General features: G+C 40.7%; 1 protein-coding gene across 1 annotated transcript in view; it reads left to right on the forward strand.

Moving 5' to 3' along the window:
• The window catches only part of CCDC7 (coiled-coil domain containing 7), a 424140-nt gene that overhangs the window by 249312 nt on the left and 149577 nt on the right, over window positions 1-25251 (forward strand). The window contains exons 27-28 of the mRNA XM_055092614.2: window positions 9434-9544; window positions 24478-24576. Coding sequence (XP_054948589.1) covers window positions 9434-9544; window positions 24478-24576 — 210 coding nt within the window. The remainder of the gene's footprint in view (window positions 1-9433; window positions 9545-24477; window positions 24577-25251) is intronic.

Raw genomic sequence — 25251 nt, forward strand, 5'->3', positions numbered from 1 at the left:
CACACTGCTTTGAATGTGTCCCAGAGATTCTGGTATGTTGTGTCTTTGTTCTTGTTGGTTTCAAAGAACATCTTTATTTCTGCCTTCATTTCGTTGTGTACCTAGTAGTCATTCAGGAGTGGGTTGTTCAGTTTCCATGTATTTGAGCGGTTTTGAGTGAGTTTCTTAATCCTGAGTTCTAGTTTGATTGCACTGTGGTCTGAGAGACAGTTTGTTATAATTTCTGTTCTTTTACATTTCCCGAGGAGTGCTTTACTTCCAACTATGTGGTCAGTTTTCGAATAGGTGTGGTGTGATGCTGAGAAGAATGTATATTCTGTTGATTTGGGGTGGAGAGTTCCGTAGATGTCTATTAGGTCCACTTGGTGCAGAGCTGAGTTCAATTCCTGGATATCCTTGTTGCCTCTCTGTCTCGTTGATCTGTCTAATGTTGACAGTGGGGTGTTAAAGTCTCCCATTATTATTGTGTGGGAGTCAAAGTCTCTTTGTAGGTCTCTAAGGGCTTTCTTTATGAATCTGGGTGCTCCTGTATTGGGTGCATACATATTTAGGATAGTTAGCTCTTCTTGTTGAATTGATCCCTTTACCATTATGTAATGGCCTTCTTTGTCTCTTTTGATCTTCATTGGTTTTAAATCTGTTTTATCCAAGACTAGGATTGCAACCCCTGCCTTTTTTTGTTTTCCATGTTCTTGGTAGATCTTCCTCCATCCCTTTACTTTGAGCCTATGTATGTCTCTGCATGTGAGATGGGTTTCCTGAATACAGCACACTGATGGGTCTTGACTCTTTATCCAATTTGCCAGTCCGTGTCTTTTAATTGGAGCTTTTAGCCTATTTACATTTAAGTTTAATATTGTCATGTGTGAATTTGATCCTGTCATTATGATGTTAGCTGGTTATTTTGCTCATTAGTTGATGCCGTTTCTTCCTAGCATTGATGGTCTTTACAATTTGGCATGTTTTCGCAGTGTCTGGTACCAGTTGTTTCTTTCCATGTTTAGTGCTTCCTTCAGGAGCTCTTTTAGGGCAGGCCTGGTGGTGACAAAATCTCTCAGCACTTGCTTGTTTGTAAAGGATTTTATTTCTCCTTCACTTATGAAGCTTAGTTTGGCTGGATATGAAATTCTGGGTTGAAAATTCTTTTCTTTAAGAATGCCGAATATTGGCCCCCACTCTCTTCTGGCTTGTAGAGTTTCTGCCGAGAGATCAGCTGTTAGTCTGATGGGCTTCCCTTTGTGGGTAACGCGACCTTTCTTTCTGGCTGCCCTTAACATTTTTTCCTTCATTTCAACATTGGTGAATCTGACAATTATGAGTCTTGGAGTTGCTGTTCTCGAGGAGTATCTTTGTGGCCTTCTCTGTATTTCCTGAATTTGAATGTTGGCCTGCCTTGCTAGATTGGGGAAGTTCTCTTGCATAATATCCTGCAGACTGTTTTCCAACTTGGTTCCATTCACCCCGTCACTTTAAGGTACACCAATCAGACGTAGATTTGGTCTTTTTACATAGACCCATATTTCTTGGAGTCTTTGTTCATTTCTTTTTATTCTTTTTTCTCTAAACTTCTCTTCTCACTTCATTTCATTCATTTGATCTTCCATCACTGATACCCTTTCTTCCAGTTGATCGAATCAGCTACTGAGGCTTGTGCATTCGTCACGTAGTTCTCGTGCCTTGGTTTTCAGCTCCATCAGGTCCTTTAAGGACCTCTCTGCATTGGTTATTCTAGTTAGCCATTCGTCTAATTTTTTTTCAAGGTTTTTAACTTCTTTGCCATGGGTTCGAACTTCCTTCTTTAGCTCTGAGTAGTTTGATCATCTGAAGCCTTCTTCTCTCAACTCGTCAAAGTCATTCTCCACCCAGCTTTGTTCCATTGCTGGCGAGCAGCTGCGTTCCTTTGGAGGAGGAGAGGTGCTCTGATTTTTAGAATTTTCTGTTTTTCTGCTCTGTTTTTTCCCCATCTTTGTTATCTACCTTTGGTCTTTGAGGATGGCGACGTACAGATGGGGTTTTGGTGTGGATGTCCTTTCTGTTTGTTAGTTTTCCTTCCAACAGCCAGGACCCTCAGCTGCAGGTCTGTTGGAGTTTGCCGGAGGTCCACTCCAGGCCCTGTTTGCCTGGGTGTCAGCAGCGGAAGCTGCAGAACAGTGGATATTGGTGATCAGCAAATGTTGCTGCCTGATCGTTCCTCTGGAAGTTTTGTCTTAGAGGAGTACCCAGCTGTGTGAGGTGTCAGTTTTTCCCTACTGGGGGGTGCCTCCCATTTAGGCTACCCAGGGGTCAGGGACCCACTTGAGGAGGCAGTCTGTCCATTCTCAGATCTGAAACTCCATGCTGGGAGAACCACTACTCTCTTCACAGTTGTCAGACAGGGACATTTAAGTCTGCAGAGGTTTCTACTGCCTTTTGTTTGGGTATGCCCTGCCCCCAGAGGTGGATTCTACTGAGGCAGGCAGGCCTCCTTGAGCTGTGGTGGGCTCCACCCAGTTCAAACTTCCCAGCCGCTTTGTTTAGCTACTCAAGCCTCAGCAATGGCAGGCGCCCTTCCCCCAGCCTCGCTGCTGCCTTGCAGTTTGATCTCAGACTGCTGTGCTAGCAATGAGTGACGCTCCGTCAGTCAGTGTAGCACTCTCCGAGCCAGGCGCGGGATATATTCTCCTGGTGTGCCGTTTGCTAAGACTGTTGGAAAAGCGCAGTATTAGGTTGGGAGTGACTCGATTTTCCAGGTGCCATCTGTCACACCTTTCCTTGGGTAGGAAAGGGAATTCCCTGACCCCTTGCAGTTCCTTGGTGAGGCGATGCCTCACCCTGCTTCGGGTCCCGCTCAGTGTGCTGCACCCGCTGTCCTGCACCCACTGTCCGACAATGCCCAGTGAGATGAACCCGGCACCTCAGTTGGAAATGCAGAAATCATTCGTGTTCTGCGTTGCTCATGCTGGGAGCTGTAGACTGGAGGTGTTCCTATTCGGCCATCTTGGCTCCCCAATACTAAACATTCTTATAGAAAAGAATTTTCAACCCACAATTACATATCCATCCAAACTAAGCTTCATAAGTGAAGGAGAAATAAAATCCTTTACAGACAAGCAAGTGCTGAGAGATTTTGTCGCCACCAGGCCTGCCTTACAAAAGCTCCTGAAGGAAGCACTAAACATGGAAAGGAACAACTGGTACCATCCACTGCAAAAACATGCCAAATTGTAAAGACCATCGATGCTAGGAAGAAACTGCATCAACTAACGAGCGAAAGAACCAGCTAACATCAAAATGACAGGATCAAATTCACACATAACAATATTAAACTTAAATGTAAATGGGCTAAATGCCCCAATTAAAAGACACAGACTGACAAGTTGGATAAAGAGTCAAGACCCATCTGTGTGCTATATTCAGGAGACCCATCTCATGTGCAGAGGCACACATAGGCTCAAAATAAAGGGATGGAGGAAGATCTACCAAGAAAATGGAAAACAAAAAAAGGCAGAGGTTGCCATCCTAGTCTGTTAAAACAGACTTTAAACCAACAAAGATCGAAAGAGACAAAGAAGGGCATTACATAATGGTAAAGGGATCAATTCAACAAGAAGAGCTAACTATTCTAAATATGTATGCACCCAATACAGGAGCACCCAGATTCATAAAGAAAGCCCTTAGAGACCTACAAAGAGACTTTGACTCCCACACAATAATAATGGGAGACTTTAACACCCATTAGACAGATCAACATTAGACAGATCAACGAGACAGAAAGTTAACAAGGATATCCAGGTCTTGAACTCAGCTCTGCCCCAAGCGGACCTGCTGGACATCTACAGAACTTTCCACCACAAATCAACAGAATATGTATTCCTCTCAGCACCACATCACACTTATTCCAAAATTGACTACATAGTTGGAAGTAAAGCACTCCTCAGCAAATGTAAAAGCAAAGAAATTATAACAAACTGTCTCTCAGACCACAGTGCAATCAAATTAGAACTCGGGATTGAGAAACTCATTCAAAACTGCTCAACTATAGGGAAACTGAACAACCTGCTCCTGAATGACTACTGGGTAAATAATGAAATGAAGGCAGAAATAAATATGTTCTTTGAAACCAATGAGAACAAAGACACAACATACTGGAATCTCTGGGACACATTTAAAGCAGTATGTAGAGGGAAATTTATAGCACTAAATGCCCACAAGAGAAAGCAGGAAAGATCTAAAATCGATACCCTAACATCACAATTAAAAGAACTAGAAAAGCGAGAGCAAACACATTCAAAAGCTAGCAAAAAGCAGGAAATAACTAAGATCAGAGCAGAACTGAAGGAGATAGAGACACAAAAAACCCTTCAAAAAATCAATTAATCCACGAACTAGTTTTTTGAAAAAGTCAACAGGATAGATGGCTAGCAAGACTAATAAAGAAGAAAAGAGGGAAGAATCAAATAGATGCAATAAAAAATGATAAAGGGGATACCACCCATTATCCCACAGAAATACAAACTACCATCAGAGAATACTGTAAACACCTCTACACAACTAAACTAGAAAATCTAGAAGAAATGGATAAATTCCTGGACACATATGCCCTCCAAAGACTAAACCAGGAAGAAGTTGAATCCCTGAATAGACCAATAACAGGCTCTGAAATAGAGGCAATAATTAATAGCTTACCAACCAAAAAAGGTCCAGGACCTGATGGATTCACAGCCGAATTCTACCAGAGGTACAAAGAGGAGCTGATACCATTCCTTGTGAAATTATTCCAATCAGTAGAAAAAGAGGGAATCCTCCCCAACTCATTTTATGAGGCCAGCATCATCCTGATACCAAAGCCTGGCAGAGACACAACAAAAGAAGAGAATTTTAGACCAATATCCCTGATGAACATCGATTGGAAAATCCTCAATAAAATACTGGCAAACAGAATCCAGCAGGGTATCATAAAGCTTATCCACCATTGCTAAGCCGGCTTCATCCCTGGAATGCAAGGCTGGTTCAACATACACAAATCAATAAATGTAATCCATCATATAAACAGAACCAAAGTCAAGAACCACATGATTGTGTCAATAGATGCAGAAAAGGTCTTTGAGAAAATTCAACAGTTGTTCATGCTAAAGACTCTCAATAAATTAGGTACTGATGGGACGTATCTCAAAATAGTAAGAGCTCTCTATGACAAACCCACAGCCAATATCATACTGAATGGGCAAAAACTGGAAGCATTCCCTTTGAAAACTGGCACAAGACAGGGATGCCCTCTCTCACCACTCCTATTCAACATAGTATTGGAAGTTCTGGCCTGGGCAATCAGGCAGGAGAAGGAAATAAAAGGTATTCAATTAGGAAAAGAGGAAGACAAATTATCCCTGTTTGCAGATGACATGATTGTATATTTAGAAAACCCCATCGTCTCAGCCCAAAATCTCCTTAAGCTAATAAGCAACTTCAGCAAAGTCTCAGGATACAAAATCAATGTGCAAAAATCACAAACATTCCTACACACCAATAACAGACAAACAGGGAGCCAAATCATGAATGAACTCCCATTCACAATTGCTTCAAAGAGAATAAAATACCTAAGAATTTAACTTACAAGGGATGTAAAGGACCTCTTCAAGGAGAAGTACAAAGCACTGCTCAATGAAATAAAAGAGGACACAAACAAATGGAAGACCATTCCATGCTCATGGATAGGAAGAATCAATATCGTGAAAATGGCCATGCTGTCCAAGGTAATTTATAGATTCAATGCCATTCCCATCAAGCTACCAATGACTTTCTTCATAGAATTGGAAAAAACTACTTTAAAGTCCATGTGGAACCAAAAAAGAGCCCGCATTGCCAAGACAATCCTAAGCCAAAAGAACAAAGCTGGAGGCATCACGCTACCTGACTTCAAACTATGCTACAAGGCTACAGTAACCAAAAGAGCATAGTACTGGTACCAAAACAGAGATATAGACCAATGGAAAAGAATAGAGCCCTCAGAAATAATACCACACATCTACACCCATCTGATCTTTGACAAACCTGATGAAAACAAGCAATGGGGAAAGGATTCCCTATTTAATAAATGGTGCTGGGAAAACTGGCTAGCCATATGTAGAAAGCTGAATCTGGATCCCTTCCTTACACCTTATACAAAAATTAATTCACGATGGATTAAAGACTTAAATGTTAGACCTAAAACCATAAAAACCCTAGAAGAAAACCTAGGCAATACCTTTCAGATCATAGGCATGGGCAAAAACTTCATGACTAGAACACCAAAAGCAATGGCAATGAAAGCCAAAATAGACAAATGGGATCTAATTAAACTGAAGAGCTTCTGCACAGCAAAATAAACTACCATCAGAGTGAACAGGCAACCTACAGAATGGGAGAAAATTTTTGCAATCTACCCATGTGACAAAGGGCTAATATCCAGAATCTACAAGAACTTAAAAAATTTACAAGAAAAAATCAAACAACCCCATCAAAAAGTGGGCAAAGCATATGAACAGACACTTCTCAAAAGAAGACATTTATGCAGCCAACAGACACATGAAAAAATGCTCATCATCACTGGCCATCAGAGAAATGCAAATCAAAACCACAATGAGATACCATCTCACACCACTTAGAATGTTGATCATTAAAAAGTCAGAAAACAACAGGTGCTGGAGAGGATGTGGAGAAATAGGAACACTTTTACACTGCTGATGGGACTGTAAACTAGTTCAACCATTGTGGAAGACAGTGTGCCAATTCCTCAAGCATCTAGAACTAGAAATACCATTTGACGCAGCACTCCCATTACTGGGTATATACCCAAAGGATTATAAATCATGCTACTATAAAGACAACATGCACACGTATGTTTATTGCAGCATTATTCACAGTAGCAAAGACTTGGAACCAACCCAAATGTCCATCAGTGATAGACTGGATTAAGAAAATGTGGTACATATATACCATGGAATACTATGCAGCCATAAAAAAGGATGAGTTCATGTCCTTTGTAGGGACATGGATGAAGCTGGAAACCATCATTCTCAGCAAACTATCGCAAGGATAAAAAACCAAACACCACATGTTCTCACTCATAGGTGGGAATTGAACAATGAGAACACTTGGACACAGGAAGGGGAACATCACACACCGAGGCCTTTCATGGGTGAGGGGAGGGGGGAGGGATAGCCTTAAGAGATATACCTAATGTAAATGACAAGTCAATTGGTGCAGCACATCAACATGGCACATGTATACATATGTAATAATCCTGCACATTATGCACATGTACCCTAGAACTTAAAGTATAATAAAATAAATAAATAAGAAAACCATAAAAATAAAACCTAGATCCTTCAGATGTGCAGTTTACCATAGGGTTTGTGTTCCTATGAAAATCTAATGCCACTGGTGATCTGACAGGAGGCAGAGCTCAGGCAGTAATGTGAATGATGGGGAGCAGTTGAAAATACAGATGAATCTTCGCTCACTCACCCACTGCTCACCTACTGCTGTGTGACCCAGTTTCTAACAGGCCAGAGACCAGTACTGGTCATGGCCTCGGTGCTGGGGACCCCAATCTAGATTATTTCACTGACCAATTTGCCTGACCTTAGAGGAGGATTAATTTTAATTTGGCTCCATAACCAGTAGGAGTGACACTTATAACCCTAGAAATCTGAGACTTGTTAAAAATCTTATCATTGACTGCTCTCACTCTCGTCATTGACTGCTCTCACTCTCAAGCAAGAGACCAAGAGATCACCAGTATGGTTTGCGGGTCTGTATAGCCAGATAAATCTGAAAATGTATTTTAGTCATAGGGAAGAGAGCATGGGTTTGCCAAAGTTGTCAGAACCCAAATAGAACCCAGTTGAAAAAGAAGGGCTTGGGTGTTCCCTTCTCATTCTCTGACTTTGCTTATCCTCCTTGAGCAAAACCTGTCATGACACTCTAAAGGAGGGGTTTTATAGTGACACAGCCCACAAGGTACCCCTAAGTTAGTTTACCAAGATTACCTCTTTCATCATGCAGGCAAATAATCCGTGCCTCTAAATTCTCCTAGATCACACAGGAAAGCAATCCCAAAGGGCTCTCCATTCGTTTTATTTAAACCATGAGTCTCAGTCCCTTGCTGGGTCATAAGCTGTCTGTCATTGCCTGGTACCTCTTTAGAACTAAGAGCTGTTATTGATGCAAATCAGCTCGCAGGTTCTCTGAAAACTTTCAGTCTCATCTGCAGTGGACAATAGCAGTGGCCAAGGAATTGCTTCTCTAGCTTTCTCAGAGGCCGTCTGTTGGATCTCTAATTTGCCCCACCAGGCATCTTTGCCTGAGAGTCTAGGCCTAAAGAGGAGGACCACTGGTGTCCCTCGGAACCAAAAAGCTTATGTAAACAATCTGCTAGCACTCTCTGAGAGTGCCCCATGGTGTTGGACAGCACTTTCTAAGACCCACTGATAGGGCTGGCAGAGTGCACCATGGGACAGTCAGACTCTTGCAAATGATCCACTAGTATCCCCCAAGAGGTCTCAACTCTAGCATCTCCCACAAATGCCCTGGGGATCTGCATGTTTTTTGCTTTTCCAATTAAGCAGGGTGCTTAATTGACCACCCTGCTCACAGCCATTTGTTACCAGGGGAGCTGCCAAGTGTGAAGGTGGTCAATTAAGATAGCAAGCGAGATTGAAGGTAACAATTAAGCCTTTATTCACTTACTGCAACAACATAAGCAAGAGTGTAAACATGGAAGGTCACTGACTCCATTAATGTTACATTTTCCCACAAAAAGACATTGGGCTAAGGTAGGATGTATCAGCATAGATGGGAGGGTAACTTCTCACTGTATGTACAGCGATGTGTACCATATCATAAACCATATATATTCATCCACACATAGATACACATAATTATATACCATAATTGATATTATACCATTGTTTCTGGTGTGTGTGTATATATATATAAATATATATATATACATACATATACATGTATATATGCATGTGTGTGTATATATACATATAACTGTGTGTGTGTGTATATATATTTGTTCATTCAACCAGTCTCCTGTGCTTAAAAATCTCAATGGTTTTGAATACTTTGCAATTACAAATAATGCTGTAATGAATGACCTTGAGCATATGCATTTTCATTGTTTGGTCTATGATTATGTATTAACCTAAAGTATAAATAACTTAAGGAAAGTAGAGACTAATATAAAACACATTTAATATCTAGGAATATTTATGAAATAATAATACATCTTCAACATACATTGAAACTTTTCTCACCATTTTCATGTCAGAGCTAGCATTAAGGTAGTTTACTTATAACTTTATAAGATGAAAGAAAATGTTGCTTCCACTTGTTATAAATTTGAACTCTAGGATTTCATAGTAGATTTGTTTTTCTAGTAAGGGACTAAATTTCTCTCTTAACATAGCTCATGATGAAGAATCAGGTGAAAATCCTATGCTTAAACATCAAGATTCAGTGTCAAAAATCCAAGTGCAATTAGAGATTCAAGAAACTTCTGAAGGAGAAGGACGTAGCAGTAAGTATAATGATGATAGCTATTTATATTATTTTAAATAAATCTCAAAAGAACTTTTTTCTTTGGTTCATACTTATGTATTTGAGAACATATATTTTATTGATAATTTATACTCTGTAAATACTCTAACATAACTCAAGAAAGAAAACAAAGATAATGATATGTTTTGGTTAGAATTTCTTGTTGTAATATTATTACACAACTTAATTTATGCTCTCAGTATCCATCTCAGGACAATAATAAGCCAATAATTGTCTCAAAAAAGATGGGTACCTCTCATCTGCTGCTGGCCATTTATGGGCACCTCTGATCTGTTGTAGTCCCAATCAGTAGGCAGAAGTATTGCCGAGATCTGTAACTGAAGCAACAAATGGAAATCAGAGAGGTACAAGGGCAGCCAGGGTGGCCAGTAGAAGGATTTCCAGGGTATCATGCTGGTCAAGGCCCCATTCAAAGGTAGTGGTCTTTATGGTAACCTGATAGAGGATGCTGTCTGATCTCTGTGGCTTGAATGTGAGCATGGCAGCAGATGAATGGTCCCACTTATTGCTCACATTATTTTTACTTTTCGAGTCAGAGCTGGCCAAAAGCATTGACAATCATCATCTCTGGAATGGAACACCATAGCCTTTACAGATTACACCATAGTCTTTACAGATTACACCCAGGAATTTCACTTGGGTTTTAGGTCCTTGTGCCTTGTCCAATGATAATGGCACAGTACATGCTGCACGTGGGTGAACAGAGCATCTGGTTCCTTTTGGGTAGTGTCCTTGTCTGAGCTCACTAGGATGGTTTCATAAACAGTGCGGAAAGTTAATGCTTCTTCCAGGAGTGGAACTTTGTCCAGGTCATAACCTATGCATTGATTACAGATAGTTGGGGAATTTTGGAAGCCTTGTGGAAAGATGTTAGTGGTTTATTGTAACCTATCCTACATAATTCTAACTAATCCTGATCATCCTCTTGGAGAGGAATGCTGAAAGGACATTTGCTATGTCAATTGGTACATACCAAGTTCCTTCATCCTGGACAACAGCCTCTATAACTGTCACAATGTCAGGTTACCATTGGTGCCAAAGGTAGCACTTATGCTTTTTAGAACCCTTATCAGTACAGAGTTTAGGCACCTGAGGTCTTTCACATAGGCCAGATGGGTCTATTGAATACAGAAATAGTGTACAGATAGTTGGCTTCTTAAAGCTCGGCGATGAGGGAAATTATTCCCTTTTTTATCCCCAGAGTGTTAATACTGGTTTTGGTAGACATTGGTACTAGGTGCCAGTAGTTTGGTAGGTCATGATCTTCCACATATCCCACAAAATACCTGGACTGCAGCAAATCCCATCAGGAGGTGGGTGTAAATGCTAGTGTTGGTTCATATAGAAAATATATTTAACTAGTAATATATTCAGTAGTAGAGACCATGACAATAGGGGTTTATAGTGGCCCAAAGGGATCTACCCCATAGTTGATTTAGAAAGAGGTCCTGTTTGTGGTGACCTCAGATTAAAAACTAGAAAGAATTATTTGTTTCCTCCTCGTCCTCATGTCAGGGATTGTGAGGATCACAGTAATTTGTTGACCAGTATCCAAAAGGCCCAAGAAATGTCATTTTTTCCCACCCCCACTTCAAACTTTGTCCTAGGTGTAGGTCCTCAGTTCCCCACTGGGGACCTAGGGACCTTGTACTAACCCCTAGTCATGCTTATTTGTGAAAGATGAGAGATCTGGGTAAAAGTAGGAAGGGTCTGTATGTTAGATCCCACAGTGTGTCACTCCAAATTTCATAAGATTACTTCTTTCATCAAGGAAGCAAACTACTCAAGTCTCAAGATTCACTGAGAGGGTTAGAGAAAATAGCACTCATACTGTTCATAGTGGACATCACCATATGGACGTTAGTGCCTGGTGGGACCACCATGGCTCACTATCTGTTGGGGGGCCCATCAATCCTACTCCTTTGAGACCCTGTTGTTTGGTGACCAATCTCATAGATCTCCTCTAGAAGGCCATTGCCTGGATTGAGCAGCAGAGGGCACATGATTGCCATTTTTTTGCCACTCTTTCCATTGGCCAGTGTTTGCTCTCTGGGCAGCAGCCACATTTTCCATGCTCAAGATTTGCCAGTTAATATCTGGACTATATCTGATTGACATGACCTTAGGAGGAGGTTTGATAACCAGCAGAATTGAAATAACTGAATCTAGAAATCTGAGTCTGGTCAACAATCTTATCATCTGTTGTTTTCACTCTCACTGTGCAACCAAGGGACTATCAGGGTGGCTGGCCAGGATACTGTAAGAAGCCCTTTGTTGGTTCTCTAATTTGAACCACTGTGGGAGTTTGGTTAGAAAACTGGGGGCTATATTCCCAGGCAAGATGGCCAAATAGGAACAGCTCCAGTCTGCAGCTCCCAGTGATACCAATGCAGAAGGTGGGTGATTTCTGCATTTCCAACTGAGGTACTCGGTTCATCTCATTGGGACTGGTTAGAAAGTGGGTGCAGCTCAAGGAGGGCGAGCAGAAGCAGGGTGGGGCATTGCCTCACCCAGGAAGTGCAAGGGGTCAGGGAACTCCTTCCCCTAGCCAAGGGAAGCCGTGAGGGACTGTGCCATGAGGGACAGTGCCATCTGGCCCAGATACTATGCTTTTCCCACAGTCTTTGCATCACGCAGACCAGGAGATTCCTTTGGGTGCCTACACCACCAGGGCCCTAGGTTTCAAGCACAAAACTGGGCAGCTGTTTGGGCAGACACCAAGCTAGTTGCAGGAGTTTTTTTCATAACCCAATGGCACATGGAATGCCAGTGAGACAGAACCGTTCGCTCCCCTGGAAAGGGGGCTGAAGCCAGGGAGCTGAGTGGTCTTCCTCAGTGGATCCCACCCTCACAGAGCCCAGCTAAGATCCACTGGCTTGAAATTCTCGCAGCCAGCAGTCTGAAGTCAACCTGGGATGCTCAAGCTTGGTGGGGGGAGGGGCGTCGCCATTACTGAGGCTTGAGTAGGTGGTTTTCCCCTCACAGTGTAAACAAAGCTGCCGGGAAGTTCGAATTCGGTGCAGAACACACCAAGGCGCAGCAAAGCCACTGTAGCCAGGCTGCCTTTCTAGATTCCTCCTCTCTGGGCAGGGCATCTCTGAAAGAAAGGCAGTAGCCCCAGCCAGGGGCTTATAGATAAAACTCCCATCTCCCTGGGACAGAGCATCTGGGGGAAGGGGTGGCTGTGGGCGCTGCTTCAGCAAACTTAAATGTTCCTGACTGCTGCCTTTGAAGAGAGCAGCAGATCTCCCACACAGTGCTCAAGCTCTGCTAAGGGACAGACTGCCTCCTCAAGTGGGTCCCTGACCCCAGTGCCTCCTGATTGGGAGACACCTCCCAGCAGGGGTCAACAGACACCTCATACAGGAGAGCTCCAGCTGGCATCTGGCCGGTGCCCCTCTGGGACAAAGCTTCCAGAGGAAAGAGCAGGCAGCAATCTTTACTGTTCTGCAGCCTCCGCTGGTGATACCCAGGCAAACAGGGTATGGAGTGGACCTCCAGCAAATTCCAGCAGACCTGCAGAAGAGGGGCCGGACTGTTAGAAGGAAAACTAACAAACAGAAAGCAATAGTATCAACATCAACAAAAAGGAAACCCACGCAAAAACCCCATCCAAGGGTCACCAACATCAAAGACCAAAGGTAGATAAATCCATGAAGATGAGTAAAAACCAGCACAAAAAGGCTGAAAATTCCAAATGCCAGAATGCCTCTTCTCCTCCAAAGGATCACAACGCCTCATCAGCAAGGGAATAAAACAGGAGAGAGAATGAGTTTGACAAGCTGACAGAAGTAGGCTTCAGGAGGTGGGTAATAACAAACTCCTCTGAGCTAAAGGAGCATGTTCTAACCCAATGCAAGGAAGCTAAGAACCTTGGTAAAATGTCACAGGAACTGCTAACTAGAATAACCAGTTTAGAGAAGAACATAAATGACCGATGGAGCTGAAAAACACAGCACAAGAACTTTGTGAAGCATACACAAGTATCAATAGATGAATCAATCAAGTGGAAGAAAGGATATCCGAGATTGAAGATCAACTTGATGAAATAAAGCGTGAAGACAAGATTAGAGAAAACAGGATGAAAAGGAACTAAGAAAGCCTCTAAGAAATATGGGACTATGTGAAAAGACCAAACTTAACGATTCATTGGTGTACCTGAAAGAGACGGGGAGAATGAAACCAAGTTGGAAAACATGCTGCAGGATATTATCCAGGAGAACTTCCCCAAAATAGCAAGACAGGCCAATATTCAAATTCAGTAAATACAGAGAACACCACAAAGATACTCCCCGAGTAGAGCAACCCCAAGACACATAATTATCAGACTTACCAAGGTTGAAATGAAGGAAAAAATGTTAAGGGCAGCCAGAGAGAAAGGTCAGGTTACCCACAAAGGGAAGCCCATCAGACTAACAGCAGATCTCTCTGCAGAAGCCCTACAAACCAGAAGGGAGTGGGGGCCAATATTCAACATTCTTAAAGAATTTTCAACCCAGAATTTCAAACCCAGCCAAACTAAGCTTCGTAAGCAAAGGAGAAACAAAATCCATTACAGACAAGCAAATGCTGAGAGAGAATTTTCACCACAGGCCTGCCTTACAAGAGCTCCTGAAGGACGCACTAAATATGGAAAGGAAAAACTGGTAGCAGCCACTGCAAAAACATACCAAAATATGAAGACCAGTGACATTGTGAAGAAACTGCATCAACTAATGTGCAAAATAGCCAGTTAACATCATGATGACAGGATCAAATTCACACATAACAATCTTAACCTCAAATGTAAATGAGAAAATGCCCCAATTAAAAGACACAGACTGGCAAATTGGATAAAGAGTGAATACCCATTGGTGTGCTATATTCAGGAGATCCAATTCATATGCAGAGACACACATAGCCTCAAAATAATGGGATGGAGGAATATTTACCAAGCAAATGGAAAACAGAAAAACCCAGGGGTTGCAATCCTAGTCTCTAATAAAACAGATTTTAAACAAACAAAGATCAAAAAAGACAAAGAAGAGCATTACATAATGGCAAGGGGATCAATGCAACAAGAAGAGCTAACTATCCTAAATATATATGCGCCCAATACAGGAGCACCCAGATTCATAAAGAAAGTTCTTAGAGACTTAGACTCCCACACAATAATAGTGGGATACTTTAACATCCCACTGTCAATATTAGATCAATGAGACAGAAAATTAACAAGAATATTCAGGACTTGAACTCAGCTCTCCACCAAGTGGACCTAATAGACATCTACAGAACTCTCCACCCCAAATCAACAGAATATACACTCTTCTCAGCACCACATCGCACTTATTCTAAAATTGACCACATAATTGGAAGCAAATTATAACTCCTCAGCAAATGCAAAAGAATGGAAATCGTAACAATCTCTCAGACCACAGTGCAATCAAAGTAAAACTCAGGATTAAGAAATTCACTCAAATCAGACAACTACATGGAAACTGAACAACCTGCTCCTGAATGACTACTGGGTAAATAATGAAATGAAGGCAGAAATAAATAATTCTTTGAAACCAATGAGAACAAAGACACAATGTACAAGAATCTCTGGAACACATTTAAAGCAGTGTGTAGAGATAAATTTATAGCACTAAATGCCCACATGAGAAAGTGGGAAAGACCTAAAATCCGTACCCTAACATCACAATTAACTACAGAAGGATGAGCAAATTCAAAAGCTAGCAGAAGGCAAGAAATAACTAAGATCGGAGCAGAACTGAAGGAGAGAGAGACAAGAAAAACCCTTCAAAAATCAATGAATTCAGGAGCTGTTTTTTTGAAAAATTTAACAAAATAGACCACGAGCCAGACTAATAAAGAGGAAACGAGAGAAGAATCAAATAGACACAATAAAAAATGATAAAGGGGATATCACCCCTGATCCCACAGAAATACAAACTACTATCAGAGAATACTGTAAACACCTTTATGAAAATAAACTAGAAAATCTAGAAGAAATGGTTAAATTCCTGGACACATACACCTTTCCCAAGACTAAACCAGGAAGAAGTTGAATCCCTGAATAGACCAATAAGAAGTTCTGAAATTGAGGCAGTAATTAATAGCTTACCAACCAAAAAAAAAAAAAAAAAAAAAAAAAAAGCCCAGGGCCAGACAGATTCACAGCTAAATTCTACCAGAGGTATAATCAGGAGCTGGTACCATTTCTTCTGAAACTATTCCAAACAATAGAGAAAGAGGGGAATCTTCCCTACTCATTTTATGAGACCAGCAGCATCCTGATACCAAAACCTGGCAGAGACACAAAAACAACAACAAAAATTCAGGCCAATATCCCTGATGAACATCGATGCGAAAATTTTAAATAAAATACTGGCAAACAGAATCCAGCTGCACATTAAAAAGCTTATCCACCATGATCAGGTCAGCTTCATCCCTGGGATGCAAGGCTGGTTCAACATATGCAAATCAATAAATGTCATCAGTCACATAAACAGAACCAATGACAAAAACCACATGATTATCTCAATAGATGCAGAAAAGGCCTTTGAGAAAATTCATGGTAAAAACACTCAATAAACTAGGTAATGATGGGATGTATCTCAAAATAATAAGAGCTATTTATGACAAACCTACAGCCAATATCATACTGAGTGGGCAACAGCTGGAAGCATTCCCTTTGAAAACCGGCACACGACAAGGATGCCCTCTCTCACCACTCCTATTCAACATAGTATTGGAAGTTCTGGCCAGGGCAATTAGGGAAGAGAAAAAAATAAAAGATATTCAAATAGGATGAGAGGAAGTCAAATTGTCTCTGTTTGCAGATGACATGATTGCATATTTAGAAAACCCCATTGTCTCAGCCCAAAATCTCCTTAAGCTGATAAGCAACTTCAGCAAAGTCCCAGGATACAAAATTAATGTGCAAAAATCACAAGCATTCCTATACACCAATAATAGACAAACAGAGAGCCAAATCATGAGTGAACTCCCATTCACAATTGTTACAAAGAAAATAAAATACCTAGGAATACAGCTTACAAGGGATGTAAAGGACCTCTTCAAGGAAAGCTACAAACCACTGCTCAAGGAAGTAAGAGAAGAGATAAACAAATGGAAGAACATTCCATGCTCATGGATAGGAATAATCAATATCGTGAAAATGGCCATACTACCCAAAATAATTTATAGATTCAATGCTATTCCCATCAAGCTATCATTGACTTTCTTCACAGAATTGGAAAAAACTACTTTAAATTTCATATGGAACCAAAAAAAGAGCCCGTATAGTCAAGACAATCCTAAGCAAAAAGAACAAAGCTGGAGGCATCACACTACCTGACTTCAAACTATACTACAAGGCTACAGTAACCAAAACAGCATGGTACTGGTACCAAAACAGATATATAGACCAATGGAACAGAACAGAGGACTCAGAAATAATGTTACACATGTAGAACCATCTGATCTTTGACAAACCTGACAAAAGCAACGGAGAAAGGATTCCCTATTTAATAAATGGTGTTGGGAAAAGTGTCTAGCCATATGTAGAAAACTGAAACTGGACCCCTTCCTTACATCTTATACAAAAATTAACTCAAGATGGATTAAAGACTTAAACATAAGACCTAAAACCATAAAAACCCTAGAAGAAAACCTAGGCAATACCATTCAGGACATAGGCACGGGCAAAGACTTCATGACTAAACACCAAAGGCAATTGCAATAAAAGCCAAAATTGACAAATGAGATCTAATTAAACAAAGAGCTTCTGCACAGCAAAAGAAACTATCATCAGCATGAACAGGCAACCTATAGAATGGGAGAAAATTTTTGCAATCTATCCATCTGACAAAGGACTAATATCCAGAATCTACAAGGAACTTAAACAAATTTACAAGAAAAAAACAAACAACCTAATCAAAAAGTGGGTGAAGGATATGAACAGGCACTTTTCAAAAGAAGACATTTATGCAGCCAACAAACGTGAATAAAAGCTCATCATCACTGGTCATTAGAGAAATGCAATTCAAAACCACAATGAGATACCATCTCACATCAATTAGAATGGTGATCATTAAAAAGTCAGGAAACATCAGATGCTGGAGAGGATGTGGAGAAATAGGAATGGTTTTACACTGTTGGTGGGAGTGTAAATTAGTTCAACCATTGTGGAAGACAGTGTGGCGATTCCTCAGGGATCTAGAACTAGAAATACCATTTGACCCAGCAATCCCATTACTTGGTATATACCCAAATGATTATAAATTATTATACTATAAAGACACATGCACACGTATGTTTATTGCGGCACTATTCACAATAGCAAAGACTTGGAACCAACCCAAATGCCCATCAATGATAGACTGGATAAAGAAAACATGGCACATATACACCGTGGAATACTATGCAGCCATAAAAAGGATGAGTTCGTGTCCTTTGCAGGGACATGGATGAAGCTGGAAACCATCATTCTCAGCAAACTAACAACACACAGCAACTAACACACAGCCAACTAACCAAACACTGCATGTTCTCTCTCATAAGTGGGAGTTGAACAATGAGAACATGTGGGCACAGGGAGTGGAACATCACACACTGGGGCCTGTTGGGGTAGGGGGTCAAGGGGAGGGATAGCATTAGGAGAAATACCTAACGTAGATGATGGGTTGATGGGTGCAGCAAACCACCATGGCACTTGTATACCTATGTAACAAGCCTGCATGTTCTGCACATGTATCCCAGAACTTAAAGTATAATTATAATTTAATAAAGACAACTGGGGGCTAAGGGAAGGATAACGATTCCCCTAAGAATATAGAATCTTATGTAGCATCCCTTAGAACTCTCTCAGAGCTGTCTGTGGCATTCAGTGCACTTTCTGAGACCCATTGGCATAGTTGATGACCCTCAGACTCTTGCAGATTATCTGTATGCACTACCTAAAAGTGCCCCAGAGGCTTTTCGGTATCTCCCCAAAATGCTCAGTAGTAGCTTCAGGAATTTTGGTTTATGATTGTGTAATCCCAGCACGTTGGGAGACCAAAGTGGGTGTATTGCTTGAGCTCAGGAGTTCAAGACCAGCCTGGACAACATGGCAAAACCCTGTGTCTACAAAAAAATGCAAAAATTAGCCATGCGTAGTGGCTCATGCCTATAGTCCCAGCTACTTGGGGGTGCTGAAATGGAGGATAGCTTGAGCCCAGGAGGTTGAGGCTATAGTGAGCTGTGTTCACACAACTGTGCTCCATTCTGGGTGACAAAGTGAAACCCTGACTCCAAAAGAAAAAAGAAGATATTTTATACTGTGAACTAATATGTAAATACCCCAAGATAACTTAAAAAATAGCCCAGAATTGGTGACCTTTATAACACTATTTCATGACTATGAGTCATAGACTCAGTATCCACCAATGTCCAATAACAGGCCAAAATTTGTCTCATGAAGAATGTGTAGATTTCAGCTGATTTGGGGAGATTATGAATTCAAAAACCCAATGGACACCTCAGTCCTGTGTCAGTGTCTTTCTGCCGTAGGCTCTAATTGGTGAACAGAGAAGTTGCTGAGACCTATAACTCAAAGGCAAATGTGGATCACAAGGACTCAGGGTAAAGTTAGCAGCATGGCCCATTGGAAAGCCTCCAGGCAATCCTGTTGGTCAGAACACCACTCAAAAATGGCAGCCTTACTGGTAACATAATATATGGGTGTCATCTAGATTTCTGCTTGTGTGATGTGAATGTACTAGTAGCTGAATAGTCCCAGTAGTCCCTGGGACTTCTTTATATTTGTTGCGATAGAGTGGGCCAGAGGCTTGGCAATTGTCTCCTCTGGAATAAGACCTTATGCCCCTTTCTAGATCATACCCTGGAATTCACTTGGGTTTTAGGTCTTTGTACTTTGTCTGTATTCTTGGGCTAGCTGTGTTGCTGAATGTGGGTCAACAGGGCAACAGCTTTTGTTTGGTAGTGTCTGGGCCCACCAGGAAGATGTCTTCAATATAGTAGAAGGTTAGAACAGGGACATGGATATTGAAAAGAGTATACGAGATGTCAGTTGTTGTATATTAAGTTCCTTTGTCTTGGGCAGTAGCCTCTGTGACAGTCACAAAGTCAGTACTGCCAGTGCTTAGGGCTACACTAATGCAATGAACTACCAATAATCAATTGAATCTCTCTGTGTACCCAAGGCCAGTACACACGCCCCATGGGGTTATTGAATGGAAAATTAGTCCCATAGAAAACTGGCTTTATTAAGCTCAGAAATGAAATAGTTATATCTTTTCTTCCCTAGTTCATGGATTTTTTTTGGTAGACAATAGCTTTAGGTACTATTAGTCAGGTAAATTCATGGTCCCCACATATCCCACCAAATGGCCCTAACTAGAGCAATTTTCTTTGGGGCTTGGGAATGAATGCAAGCAGGAATACACTAAAACAATATATCTATACTGTTATACATTCAGTAGTGGGGGCCATAACAATGGAGGTTTTAGTGGTCCAGTGGGACCCATGCATACTTTGTTACAGCAGCGATCTACTTCCCAGTGGTAGGGCTACCATTACAAAGTACCCACAAATTGGGTGGCTTCAACAACAAAAATTATAGTCAGTGGGCTAGAAGTCTGGGATCAAGGTGTTGACATTGTTGGTTCATTCTTGGAAAATCAATTCCATGCCTCTGCCTGAGCTCCTTGTGGGTTGCTATTTTTGACATTCCTTGGCTTCTATATGCATCACCCCAATCTCTGCCTTCAATTTCACATGGCATTTTCCCAGTGTGTGTTGGTGCTCCAATTTTCTGTTTTTATAAGGACAACATTTATATTGAATTAGGGCCCACTCTAATGACCTCATTTTCATTAATCCCTGTAAAGTTCCTATTTCCAAATAAGATCACATTCTGAGATACTGAGGGTTAGGACTTCAACTTACTTGTTTTAGAGGGGCACAATTCAACCCATAACCCTCCCATCATAGTGTTAGGGATTATGGAGATCACAGTTGTGCACCAAATCCAAAAGGCCCAAGAAATGCAATGCTCCTCTATATCCCTATTGAACTTTTACCTTGTTATATGACCACCGTTCTTCATAGGGACATAGGGACCTTGGCCTGATCCTTAGTCTTGTTTAGTTTTGAAAGCTGAGACATCAGTTAAGAGTTGAATGGGAGTCTCCAGTTCACCTCCAGCTTCACTGGGAGGAGCAGAAGGAATAGCGCTTTATTAATCAGGATCCATTACTTCGTAGACCCTAGCAGACCACCCTGTAGGGCCCCATGGCTCACTACCTTGCCATGAGTTCCTTGGTGGGAGAGCCCATCAATTTCCTTAGAACCCACACTTAAGTAACTGGAATCAGCGATCTTGTTGTGAAAGTGCTTGCCCAGATGGTCCTGGAGAGAGTGCGTGATTACCAGTTTTACATCACTCTTTCTGCCAGCCAGTTGTTGCTATCTGTGCAGCAGCTACTTTTTCAATTCTGATACCGATTTGTCATCAGTTAATATCTGGATTGTATCACAGACTGATCAGCATGGCCTTATGAGGAGGTTTAATTGAGTTCAGTAACCAGTAGGAGTAAAACGAATGAACCTAAAAAACTGAGTCTTGTTAACAGTCTCATCTACCACTGGGGTGGCTAACAGGGAAGCTATATACGTTGGAAGAATAGTCCAACTATGTTTTTTAATATCAAGGAACTTATCATGTTGGACCAAATCTTTCTAAGCCCAAATAATATCCAGCTGAGGATGTAGATGGTTTTGGATGCTTGCAGCCTTCCTCCTCCTCTTTAGGCAAAGTGGCTGCTAATAGTATACTCTAAAAGTGGGGGTCTATAGTGATACACCCCACAAGATGACACTCTCACTAAGTTTAACAAGATTTCCTTCTTCATCGTGGAGGTGAAAAACCCAAGTCTCTAAGATCACTTCAGATAGCTGGGTGAAGTAACTCCAAAGGGCTCTACATTCTTTTCCATTTTAGGCATGAGTCTCAACAATTTGCTGAATCGCAGGCTATCTTTCAGTGTCAGAGACATGCTTAGAGCTAACACTAGTAACTGGGTGCAACTCAGCAACTCAGGGTCTCTGGTGACTTTTGTTGCCATTGCCTCCGAGATTGTATTACTAGGTAGGGATTGCTTCCCCAGCTTTCCTAGAGTCTCTCTTTTGGATTTATAATTTAACCCACCAAACAATCTCAGCCAGGGAATTGGAAGCTAAAAGGAAGGATCATTAGTTCTCCCTGAGACCTGAAAAGTGTATATATACAATCACTAGCATTCCCCAAAAGCACTCCCAGGGCCCACAAAATACTTCCTGAGACACATTGTCATGGCTGGTGAAGTGCTCTATGGGACTCCCAGACTCTTGCAAAGGATTCATTGGCATCATCCATGAGTGTCCCATGCATTTCTCTAACATCTCCCAAAAAATTTCCATGGGATCCTCGGGGTTCTTTTCTTTTCTAGAAAGGCAGTGTATTTACTGGTCAGCTCTGCTCACTGCACCACTTTGTCAGAGAGAGAGCTGCCAGTTGTTGAGTTGGTCAATTAATATAACAAGTCAAACTGAAAGGAATAATTAAGCCTTTTTTCAGATACTATGATAACATAAGCAAGAGTCTACACAGGAAAGGGCCCAGCTTCATCAGAATTCCACTTTTCCCCATTAAAGGCACCAGGTGAGTGGCAGATGTTTCATTTAAAAATGGGGGATCATTTCACTGCCATGGGAACCCCAAATGAAAAGCTCTTGCCATTATATAGATGTGGCATTTGGAGAGGACCAGGAGTGGAAAAGTACTGAACACTTTCAGAAGAAAGAAAATTGTCTTCAAGGCTCCCCAGCAAGGTCATCTAACCAGAGTCCCCTCAATAATACAGTACCTTAGTCAAGCTCTCTACTCCCTCACAAGAAGGACTCCAGATGGAGGGTTCCTGAGCTAGGTGTGCAGATATGAGTAAGAGCATGGTTGGCCTGGAGAGATCTGAACCCATACCTGCACATCCCTACGGAGATCACAGTGCACTGGCTGTATGTTACATCCAGTGTGGGATGGAAAGCTGTCTTCCATAACTGCCAGATAAAACCTTTGTACTTGTCTATGGGTGTGCCTGAAAGATCACACACAACATTTTAACTTGAACCCATACTCCTTAGAATAGACATATATATTTATGTGTATATATCTACTTATATATACACACACATACACATGCATGAGCACATATGCATGCATATATACATGAATACACATATTTTAGAAATCATGAGATCTCTTGGACACCTTTAATTTTAGTGTCTCAGGGCTTGTTCTTGATTTCCTTCATTTTGTATGTATATGTCCTTTCTTTTGTATTTTGAATCCTTTCTCTCAAAGCACCAACTGATTTATGCAGTTGCTCTATCCTATAATACTTTGAAACTTTTACAAAATTGCTTAGCATATACTACTACAAAAACAAACCTATTAAAAGAATTTCATGATTTCTTTGCAGTCTGCCCCCAACACTCTTGCCCAAGACTGAGGGTATGTTTCAAATACTGTATTTATTAGTTACATGGATTAGTACTTGTTTTTTTGTTCCATATAGTAGGTTAGTTTCCTTTCAGTTTTAGTTCCCACTTCTTATCCTTATTGAATTAATTTTATTTTTAGAATATTGTGTTCATGCATTTTGTATGGCTGTGAAGGAATACCTGAGGCTGGGTAATTTATGAAGAAAAGAGGCTTTTTTGGCTCATGGTTATGCAGGCTCTACAGGTATGGTACCAACATCTGTTCAGCTTCTGATGAGGCCTCAGGGAGTTTTTAGCTATGGTGGAAGGGAAGGGGAACCAGCATGTCACATGGCAAGAGAAGCAAGAGAGAGATGGGGGACATCCCAATATCTTTGTCAACAACCAGATTTTATGTGAACTCATTACCATAGAGAGAGCACCAAGCCATTCATGAAGGATCTGCCCCCATGACCCAAACACCTCCCACCAGGCAATACCTCCAACCTTAGGGATCACATTTCAACATGAGATTTGGAGGGGACTCATGTCCAAACCATATCAAATATGTAAAACATTAACCTACTTCCAAAAGTAAATATTATGCAAAAGATATCCTTAGAAGAATATAATTTCTGCCACAGTCGTTCTCTTTGTATTCCCTTCCTTTTTCCTACCCTGTTGTCTTGTAGATAACCAACTACAGTGTTTTCTTGCTTATTTTACCTGTGTCTCATTTTGAAAAGGTTAATATTTCTCTATTTCTCTCTATTTTTTTCTGATTGGTTATTTCTGACTCAAAAGTTACCGTACTAGATATCCTGTTTTTAAGATTATTTTTCACTTAACATTATCTTCTAGAAATCCCTCCATGTTAGTTTATAGAAACCTTTATTATTTTTACATAATATGTATAGAATTATATATAGTGATATGTAGAGTATTTATATCATATCATAATTTACAGTATATATCTTTGTTTATTGAGCCAATATATTACACTTGAATATTTAGATGTGTTGAATATTTTGCAATTATGAATAATATGGTAATGAATAATGTGCATACAAATTTTTATTGTTTGGTCTATTACTGTGTATTAACCTACAGTGTAAATAATCAATGAATTCTGAAGACCAATAGAAAATATATTTGATGCCTTAGAATATTTATGATATAATGAGACAGCTTTTGTAACACCCATTAAAACTATTTTCATCATTTTCATGTCAGATTTAAATTATGGTGATTTACTTATAATTTTATAAATATGAGAAAAAATATTGCTATATACTTGTTATAAACTTCAAATATAGAGATTTCACAATAGATTTGTTTTTTCATTTAGCAGACTAAATGTGTCTCTTTATGTGGTTCATTTTGTAGTACCAGATAAAAATTCTATGTTTGTTCATCAAGATTCAGTGTCAAAACTCCAAATGCAAGAAAAGAAAAAAATAACTCCTGGAAGGGAAAGGCGTAATAGTAAGTGTAGTAATTATAGATAACTTTAAATTATTTTAAAATTAAACTTATCAGAAGATCTTTGCCTTTGATTCCTGAATGTGTATTTTAGCATATATTTTATGGAAATCGTAGACTTTGCCCTGAAGTATGAACACCTTAAGATAAGTAGAGAGCAAAAATGAAAATGTTAACTTCATGTTGGAGTTTCTGGTCATAAGATTATTTCACAGCCATTGGACATGCACTCAATATCTACCAAGGCCCAATAATTGGCCTACAGTATCTCGAAGAGTGTACCTTTCAGCTGACTCTGGGAGATTAGTTTCTTGGAGATCATACCCAATGATCACTTATCACGTGTAGCGATGTTGTTCTTCCCTAGGCTTCAGTCAACAAACTGAGAGGTTGTTGAGGTCTGTAACTCAAACAGCAAGTGGGAATTATAGGAGCCAAGGAGAAGGATAGTCCTGAAGGCTTGTTGGTTAGCCCTAGGGCATTTTGTTGGTTGAGCGCCACACAAAAGTAAGGTCTTCTTGGTACCCTCATAGATGGGTGCCATCAAGTTTCTTGTGTGGTGGGGAATGTTAAAGTGCCCATGGCCAACAATGATTGTGCTTCCTTTTCATTTTAGGGGATTGAGAGGACCAAAAGATAGGCAGTCATCTCCTCTGGAATGCGATGTGCCCCTTCCCA

Source organism: Pan paniscus, chromosome 8 (genome assembly GCF_029289425.2).
Source record: "Pan paniscus chromosome 8, NHGRI_mPanPan1-v2.0_pri, whole genome shotgun sequence".
Taxonomy (NCBI): Eukaryota; Metazoa; Chordata; class Mammalia; order Primates; family Hominidae; genus Pan; species Pan paniscus.